The sequence below is a fragment of the Theropithecus gelada genome, chromosome 16, assembly GCF_003255815.1.
Source record: "Theropithecus gelada isolate Dixy chromosome 16, Tgel_1.0, whole genome shotgun sequence".
NCBI classification, from domain to species: Eukaryota; Metazoa; Chordata; class Mammalia; order Primates; family Cercopithecidae; genus Theropithecus; species Theropithecus gelada.
The window spans coordinates 25,128,180-25,137,313 of record NC_037684.1 but is presented as its reverse complement, the minus strand read 5'-3'; the positions used below and the strand labels follow the sequence as shown (position 1 = coordinate 25,137,313).

Sequence of the window (9,134 nt, the reverse complement as noted above, 5' to 3'; positions counted from 1 at the left end):
AAAATAAAAATTCAGCCCGGGTTTCTCAGGTCCCCTGAAATAACCCCGTCTTTCAAGTTGACCTACCAATGCCCAAACTGAGGAAACGAAATAACCTCTCCCCACATGTTTTTCCCCCTCTCTCTATGTGCTGCGGAGATGGTTCCAGGCTGCTAGCGGCGGCTCAGAGAGCGGGCGGAGAGGCGCGGAGGAAGCCCCGGGCGTGGCGCGGCCAGGCTCCGAGAGCGGCCGGGATGCGGCCACACCAGCCTGGTAAACTCGCACTGCTCAGGATCTTGCTCCCGGACTCATTCCCTTCCCCACCCCCCATTTTAAAGTTTCATTTCGGTCGTCTGTGTCAATTTAGAACGAGATAAATTAAGACAAAGGAAAGTAAAATAAATCGAAATAAAATAAAAGAATAGCTCTTGCCGAAAATGTTTGCCGTGCAAGCAAGAAGCTGTGAGCGCCCTAGCTGGAGGCTGCTCTGCACCGACTGAGAGGCCTCTACTCCAGGGCCTGGCCTCTGCCCAACGCCACCCAAGAAGCCAGAGTGGATTTGGGTGTTCGTTTTCCCTTTCTTTCCACTCTTCCTTCATATGGGGCCTAGCAGCTTGGATTTCAGCTCCGTCTTTGTGCCTGGGCTGCAGCCCAGATCCAGGTCCTGCAGCCTGGTTTCCAGGCCTGAATGAGGAAGCGGGTTTGTGAAATTGTGAGGTTTTTGTTTTGTTGTTTTGTGAGCGTGTGTGACTAAGCATGTGGGCTCCTGAATGCGTTTACTTGGGGGCAAATGTGAATCTGTGTTTATAAGCCAATGTGTGAATGTACGTTGGTATCAATGTGTCTGCGATTGTGAATGTTTACTGGTGAGCGTGTGGGAACATGAATGCATATGTTCTGGGCGTGGATTTGGTGTTATGTGAATGCCTGTATGTTTATTTGTTAACATATGGATAGGAGTGTTTGTGACTGTGACAGTGTGTATCTGATGTCAGCCTGTAACACATGTGACAGTGCATCATATAAGTCAATATGTGTAAAAGCGTGTAAAGGGAATGCATGAGTGCAATATCGGGGTTCACTAGTTGGCAGCCCCCCAGGGCAGGAGGCACCACCAAGAAAAAGAACAAACTCAGCACAGAAATGAACCTGCATCAGAAGTCAGAGCCAAGGGGCTCTGGGAAGCTTACTCATCGCTAACGCTGAGCCCCTTCCCAGCTTTAGGAAGACACAGAAAATAAGGCATCTGTTTATTTTTAATTGGGTTTTATTTTTCCATCCTTTAGATACACATAGAATGTAAAAGGGAGCACAGGGCCGAGGGATGGGGAGCAAGGAGCAGCAGCCAGGCGCTTGGGGAACACGCGAGTGGTAGGTTTTGGGGCTCCCTAAGGCCCCTTGGTGCCACTACTGGGAAGGCGGAGGCTCAGGAGGGCAGGCAACCACAGGGTTAGTCCAGACCCACAGTCCACAATGACAGCATTAAAGAGGGCTTACAAAACAGCAAGATTTTACAAAGACCTTACAATAGCAACATAGAAAAGGGGAGGTAAATTCCAGAAAGCTACAGAACAGGTAGATAATGTCCTTCTCATATTGTACAAAAAAACCAAACCTGACAGACTTTCCTATAGGTAGTATTTTTTCAGTGTTGAAAAACCAAAATTTCACCTTTCTCCTTAAAAAATGTTTTTTAACTCCTTTCATTTAAATAGTTTGTTTTTTTTTTTTTAAACTTCCCTATTTGATTTGAGTTTCCTGATTCAGCTCCCAGAGCTGGGCTTCTATTCCTCTCCCTTTCTCATGTCTCTTCCTCTGCCCTTTCTCCGTCCCTCACTCTTCCTCTTCCTCCTCTGCTTCAGCCTTGTCCTGGCTGGTGGTCCCGGGACCAGCGGTCTTGTTCTCCTTTTTCCACTTCATGCGCCGGTTCTGAAACCAAATCTTGATCTGTCTTTCCGTGAGGCAGAGCGCGTGCGCGATCTCGATGCGCCGCCGCCGAGTCAGGTAGCGATTGTAGTGAAATTCTTTCTCCAGCTCCAGGGTCTGGTAGCGGGTGTAGGTCTGGCGGCCTCGTTTGCGGTCAGTTCCTGTGCACAGCATTTAGAGGAAAATCAGTGAGTAAAATCAGTGAGTACGGAAAACGCCAAGATAGTGCCCACCTCTCTTTTAGACCCTGTATGTGATTTGAAGTCGATGGGTGAAGAAGTCCATTTTCCCACTAAACCAGATTCTGGCTTTCCATACCCCAACCCTTACTCCAGCTGCAGTTTCCCCTAATTGCAGAATTTTCTACAGGCTTCTCAAGGCAAACATTCCCATTTTCCATCCAAGAAGTCTTTTTCAGCCTGGAGCTTCTGAACCCAGGAAAGTAACCTGCTGGCTCTTAAACAGCTCTGCTCCTAAGGGGTGCAAGTGGGATGAGGGGAGGTTAAATCTCCTTTCACTCTCTGGGATCAAGGACCCTAAACCCCCTCTTTTGAATGCTGATCTGATGGTCTTTCAAGTAGAGACCAACAGAAACCATGCAAGTGACCCTGGAGTGGGGTGCCAGGCCTGGCTTGAGAGCATTTCCCAAGAAGAAAAGGAGACAAAGGGGCCCCAAAGGCCCAGTCTCCCCAACTCATCCCCAGCATGTTGTGGAATGAGAAGGTAAGAATTTGCAGATTTCCTTGGAGCAAACAGTTGGTCTGACAGCAGTGACCCTCTGATGATTCTTTTCCAGTGAGTGGCTAAGCTTCAGCCAGGGCCAGGCTGTCCTGCTTGCCTGCTTGCCTAGACAGCCCAGCTCTTTAAAGCAATCTTTGGGCCTCCAGGAAGGCACAGGGGAAGAGGAGAGACAGTAGCCTGGGATAGGATGGAACATGGAGTATCTGGGTGGTGGGGCTGAAGGGTAGAGGGGAACTTCTGCCTTAGGCCCAGAACCCTGAGGAGACTGAAAGAGGTGCTGATGTCAGCCCTCCTGGGAAGGAGTCAGGGGAGGAGGGGCTAGGGGACCTAGTTTCAAGTCAGATAAAAGCCAAGCTGAAATGCTTATGAGCAGAAAAAGTGGGGCTTTGATAAATCAACTGGAAAGGCAGTTAAACTATGGAGCAGGTAAAGGGGTCTATAACCACCAATACTGATGGTGTGAGAGCCGGGCTCCTTCTGGCCCCTGATCATCACTGGGTTGTGTGCCTCTGACCATGAGTCTTGGGTCTTCTGGACTTTGGGGCTAGCTCCCACGTTCATCTGCTTTGAAACAGTGCAGAAAAGAATGTCTGGGTCAGACTTGGCAGGGACCCTATGGAACCTCAGCCTCTTGGGGTTCCTGTAGCAGCTGGCTGGGTGAACTGCACTCCCTAAGTTTTTATTTGGCTCCAGGGAGTCCTAGCCCCTCCCCCAAGAAGAGAGCCACTTATCTGGATTGACACCTCCAAACTTGGCCAGTTCTTTAGGGGTTCCTAGGAGCCCTAGGAAGAGCACCTGAGGAAACCAGCTGCACTCCCATGAAGCCTCTGCCCCTTTCTAGCTCTCCTGTTCCACTCCCCCACCCAAGTTCACTGGGATCAGGAGGCTCATCTCCCTCGGCCTCAGCCCCCTCCCTCCACCTGCCTCTCTAGCTCTGTGTCCCTGGCTGGGTCCTTTTCTCCTCCCGCCAGGCCTCTAGAGCCCACCTCTAATTGTCCTGATGGGAATAATGGGGGAGCGGGGTTGGCTGGAAAGGAAGGGGGAGGGGAGAATTGCTTAGCGCTATGGCCCCCTCCCCCATACCTTATCAGAGCTGGGGCAGTGGGACACACCCAGGGCTGAGATCCTTAGCTGGGAAGGGGGGAGAAGGGGGGAGACCCTAATAGCTATTCTCTGCAAACACCGGCCTTCCTCCGCAAGACAAACGGCCTCGTCTCTAGCCCGTGCCGGCGCTGCTGATAAATATTTAAAGCTAAAAGGCCGAGAGGAAGGGTGGGGGCGGGCTGGGGGCTCGCAGCGCCGTGGTGTCGGCGAAGAGAGATCCGCCGGGAAGCAGAGCAAGCCTGAGAACACCGAGCAAATATGGGGGCGGGGACGGCCTGCTGGGTTGCGGCCCAGTGGGTGCAGCCTTCCAGGCCGACCTCCGGCTGGGGAGCACTCTGGACGCGGAAAGGGGCGCCCTGCCGGGAAGGGGGCGCCTTCCGGGTAATGTGCCCCGGCCCCTGGGGCTCGGGACAGCTCGGTGCGCGGCGTTACCTGAGCTTCGCATCCAGGGGTAGATCCGGAAGTTACTCTCGGCCGCCAGGTCCGAGTCCCTCTGCTCCTTGGCGCCCACCGCCTTGGCGGAGTCGCCGGGACACACCCCGGAGAGGTTCTGCTCAAAGGGCGCGCAGTGCATGTTGAAGGAACTCGGCTCGAGCCCGTAGCCGGCCGCGTAGACGCCGGCCGCGCTCTGGCCCGCCATGCCCCCCCCGCCGGGGTACAAGCCCTGCATCGAGGCGGCGAAGGAAGCGCCCGAACCCGCTCCATAGCCCGGGCGCTGGGGGTTGGAAGCAAACGCACAAGAAGTTTGTTCGGGGAAGGCTCCGGTAGCAAAAACCGAACTTGAGGCTGGATATTTAGAAAATAAAGCATTCGCATAATACAATGAACTCATAATTTGGCCGGATGATTTGTAGGCAGGGACGTTTTAGTGTCGGTTTTACGAGATTCCTTGATATATTACAGAATTAGAGTCCAGATTTACACCAAAAAGGACCCCCTTTTTCCTCTCCGGACCACGTGACCCCCGCCCACGTGACGTCCCCTCCGCCAATGGCCGGGCCGCCTCCCCACGGCTCCCGGTAATACGGAAAAAATTGTGTGGCGTTGGATTTATAAAATATGATCAATAATGAATGGGATAGCCGAACCCTGTGGATTGGGGCTAGGGGCTCAAGGGCCGCTGCCGACTCCCGCGGGCTGGAGGCAGCTTGCAGGCGAGATTTGGGGAGGAAGAGATTGAGTGGAAGGGAAAATAACCTCGGGGCGATCCGTGTTGTCACCCCCCCCCCCCACCCATCCTCTTCAGCCCGTTACCGAGCGAGAGACAAATGCAGGGATTGAATTCGTGCAACTGGGTGGGTGGGTGCTTGGGGCAGGTCTGTTCTTTATTAATCAGGGCCAATTGTGCACGGCAAGGCCTTTTGAGGAAGTTGGTCCGGTTCTCCCAAGACGAGGAATGAGGCGAGCCTGGCTCACGGCTCTGTCTCTCTTGGTGCCCCAGATATGCGGGCGGAGATGGAGCAAGGCTTCCTAGGTGCTCCTAGGGCACAGGATCCAGCCCACCGGCCTTGAACGCTGCAGTTTCTGGTGACAAAAAAAAAAAAAAAAGGTTTGAAAGTAAAAGAAAGAAAGGGGTTGGGTGGGTGGGGAGAGAAAGGAAGGGTGGAGGGTAGTCCGGGCGCGCTGCTCTCCCGGTTCCCGGAGGCGGATGCCTCCGTGGAGCGTGACTACCAGAGAAGCAGAGGCAGCCAAGGAAGGAAGGCAGCCAGCCATGGCCTCAGAACAGAGAGAAGGTGGCCAAGTCCCAGAGAGGGAGAGGCAGGAAAAAAGCGGTCTCCCTTCTTCTGCTCCCCCAACAACAAGAGTCCAAGAGGAAAAAAAAGTATGCTCAGCAGGCCTGCACTCCTCCTTTATGCCTGCCACCCCCCCACCTCGCCCCCCCACCCCCGAAACACACACACTCGGGAGGACACACAGCAAAACAAAGAGGGAGGTGGCGGGGGACACAGCCACCAGCCCAGCCGCATGTCTCCAGCGTGGCCTGGGCGCCCTGGTCTCCCGGGCAGGGCAGCCTCGGAACGCGAGAGGAGGGGGTTTCTCTTGGCTCCCCTCCCTCGTTTTTCTCTCCTCCAATCAGGCGCAGCCGCCTCCTTCACCCGCAGCGCCCCTGGGCCGAAGGACTCGCACCACCTGCCTCCAGCCCCCGCCCCCTCCTCTCTGCGGCCTAGCCTCAGCAGGCGCAGGAGCCCTGTGACAGGCTCCCCACAGGTTCTGCAAGGCACCCGGGAGCAAATGAGGAGCTCTGGCCGGGCCAGTCTCGGGTTCTCGCTTGTAAACTTTATTGTAACTCTTCCGCCCTTTTCAGGCGCAGACAACAGAACAAAGTATAGAGGAACAACAAAATATATAATTAGCCCTCCCTCCCCCCCATAAAGCAATTCACGGATACAGGATACATTCTCTTCACAGTAAACCTAAGAACACTTGTAACAATTGCCCACAGCGCGCATGCTAACTAAAGTAACCTCTTTTGAGAAACACTTAAGACAAAATTGTCAAACCAAAGGGGGTGGGTGGAGAGGAAAAGAGAGAAGCCAGAGAGAAAGCCAGCAAGCTGGGGGGTGCAGCGAGGAGAGAGGATTGGGAGGGGAAATGAGGACGCAGCGAGAGAGAGAGAGAGAGAGAGAGAGAGAGAGAGAGAGAGAGAAGGGAGACAGAAAGAATTACGGCGTGAATAGGCAGTTTCATGTTGTTGGGAGAACTTAGCAGAAATCGGTACCTCGGTCATTACAAAGAAGCACGTTCAAAGGAAAAAAAGACCATTGCACAAGGAGGCTTTTTACATGGGGTGGGGAGGGGCATGGGGGGCTCAGCCGGGCCTTGGCCGCTCAGCCTCACAAGGCGAGGGAGTCCTTGCTTAAATCCTTTTCTTTCCCCCCCGGCCCCCAAGAGAAGGGAAGGAGATCCACGGTAGTTCACACACAGAAGCTATTACGAGATACTACCACTAGCGGGGACTAGCGCGGCGGGGGACGCTGCGGTGGGAGGCCCGGCTCCTGGCCCCGCTAGCGGGGCGAGAGCTCTCTCGGGCAGGGGCGCGCGGCGGCGGCGCGGCCGGGACCCGCGGACGTGCGGGCGGCCGCGGCCCTGGCAGTCCCAGCTGGAGCCTACTTCTTGTCCCCCTTCTGCGCGTCGCCCTCGTCCGCCGCCTCTGGGGCCCGCTCCAGCTTCTGTTTCTCCAGCTCCTCCTGCTCGCATTTGCTACTGGGGAACTTGTCTTTGTTGTTCTCTTTTTTCCACTTCATCCTCCGGTTCTGGAACCAGATTTTGACCTGTCTCTCTGTCAGTCCCAGCGCGTGCGATACCTCGATTCGCCGCTTGCGAGTCAGATAGGGATTAAATAGGAACTCCTTCTCCAGCTCCAGGGTCTGGTAGCGGCTGTAGGTCTGTCGGCCTCGCCTGCGTCCGGCGGCTGCTGGGAATGGGGGAAAGAGCGAGACAGAGGGGAGGGAGGGTGGGGGAGGGGGCAGAGACGGAGAAGGTTGGAAGATTCGTGAACCAGCCTAGGAGACCATTATAATAAGGGCAGGGGACCGTCTACCCCGTGCGGGGGCGGGGGGGCGCGAGAAGGCCGCGGTCAGCGGAGGAGGAGGGGCGAGGGGGATCAGACACCAGTGAATCTAAGGGAGCCAGAAAGGGGAGCCCCCTCCCCTGGTAACCAGCACCAGAGTTGGGTAGGAGGTGGTTCAGATCTATTAAAAGTGCCATAAACTTTAGGAGGAAGGATGTGAAGGAGGGGGGAAAATAAGAATAAAAAAGCCGGGTGGGGACGAATGAACCCACCTTGAAAATTCCCCAGAGCCTCTGCCCCAGAAGAAAAGTTTCTTCAGGGTAATTAAACTATAAAGCAATTGAGAAGTGCAAAAGTTGAGCGCCCCCACTCCCACCACCCTCTCTTCACTACCCCCCATAAAACAGTAAACGGGGGGAAAAAAAAGGAGAGGAAGAAGAAGAAAAGTAAGGCAGGGTGAGGGGTTTATAGATTCAGGAAATGTTTCTAAGCGACCCCCTTCAAGGGAAAGAAAAAAGAAAGAAAGAAGAAAGAAAGGGAAAAAGCGGCAGGCGATCGGAACGGAGCCGGCAAGTCTTCCAGAAGCTGGAGGAAATGCGCCCTGGCCTGCCCGGCCCCCTGCCCGGCCTTGGGCCCTCCCGGCCCCCTCCTGCCCCTGCCGGCCCCGAGGCGAGCTCACCTTGCGGGCGCATCCAGGGGAAGAGCTGTGTGGGCGACGGACTCTGCTCGGAGCCCTCGGCCTCCTCGCCCAGGCCGCTGGCGGCGGCAAGCTTGCAGTCTGCGTACTGCACCAGGTCTGGATCCTGCGCACCGAATAGGCTCTGGCGTTGCAGCGGGTCGTAGCCGTAGAAATTGCCGGGGTCCCCGTGGCACGCCACGGCGCACGGGTTCTGCTGGTAGGGAGCCGTGGACAGCGACGACGGCCCGTGGTAGAACTCCTGGATTTGCGAAGGGTGCTGGAAGCTGCCGCCGCTGCTGGGACCGTACACCACGGTGGGTCGGCCGCCCAAGTCCTGGGCGAAGCCGCAGTCATAATAATTGGGGCGCAGGGACTCCCCGGTTTTGTATTTGGAGAACAGTGAGTTGACGAAATAAGAGCTCATTTTATTGAATTTTGAGGCGGCGGCGGCGGCGGAGGCTGTAGTTGGGGGCTGTTGGGGAGGGGGTGGGGAGGGGGAAAGGGAGGGAGAGAGAAAAAAAAACGCGGATTCGCCGGCTTCTAGTCACCCTCGCCAGGAAAGGAGAGGGAAAGAGAGGAGGAAAAAAAAGAAAAGAAAAGAAAGAAAAGGCGAAGAAGATCTCGAAGTCGCCACACTTTTTGTGATTTCCAGGAATAGAAAAGGACAGAGAAGCCTCCAAAAGTCTAAGCTTGCATGGCAGCCGCGGCTCGCTCGCCCTCCCCCCACCCCCCACCCCCCAAACAAAAATATACCGCCACTTAAAGAGGTCCTCGCTTTACATTTCGAAGAAGGGATGCCAGTTCATAAACAGTTTTCGGTGATTTACTTCCCTGCAAATGAGTTGTTTCATATTTTGCACTGTCTTTTCATGATCATTTGCATCCATTAGAGACCCCGCATCCTATTGGCTTCTTCGTACTCCTCCCGGACAGAACGCAGAGCGAGGGTGAGAGCGAGAGAGAGCGAGCGAGAGAGAGAGCTAGAGCGAGAGAGCGCCAGGGAGTGAGGAGAGAGCGGAAAAAAAAAAGGAGGGGAAGAAAAAAACACCCAGGGAGAGAGAAGGGGAGAGGGGGAGAGAGAGGGGGAGAGGGAGAGAGGGTGAGAGAGAATGAATACGGATTAAATCTGTTTAACTACCTACATTAATGAGATATCTCTCGCCTCACAACAAATCAAATACCTTCGCAGACCAC

At 54.9% G+C, this 9,134-nt stretch overlaps 2 protein-coding genes across 2 annotated transcripts; both read right to left on the bottom strand.

Moving 5' to 3' along the window:
* Positions 1 to 1,228: 1,228 nt before the first annotated feature.
* Positions 1,229 to 4,691, bottom strand: HOXB7 (homeobox B7). Its single transcript, XM_025362537.1, has 2 exons — positions 4,183 to 4,691; positions 1,229 to 2,066 (listed from the first exon to the last, which is right to left on the bottom strand). Exons 1-2 carry the CDS (start codon positions 4,580 to 4,582, stop codon positions 1,813 to 1,815), a joined length of 654 nt encoding a protein of 217 aa, XP_025218322.1. The 5' UTR covers positions 4,583 to 4,691; the 3' UTR covers positions 1,229 to 1,812.
* Positions 4,692 to 6,007: 1,316 nt separating this feature from the next.
* On the bottom strand, positions 6,008 to 8,950 carry HOXB8 (homeobox B8). The gene is made up of 2 exons (XM_025362536.1): positions 7,941 to 8,950; positions 6,008 to 7,165 (listed from the first exon to the last, which is right to left on the bottom strand). Exons 1-2 carry the CDS (start codon positions 8,362 to 8,364, stop codon positions 6,858 to 6,860), a joined length of 732 nt encoding a protein of 243 aa, XP_025218321.1. The 5' UTR covers positions 8,365 to 8,950; the 3' UTR covers positions 6,008 to 6,857.
* Positions 8,951 to 9,134: the final 184 nt, after the last annotated feature.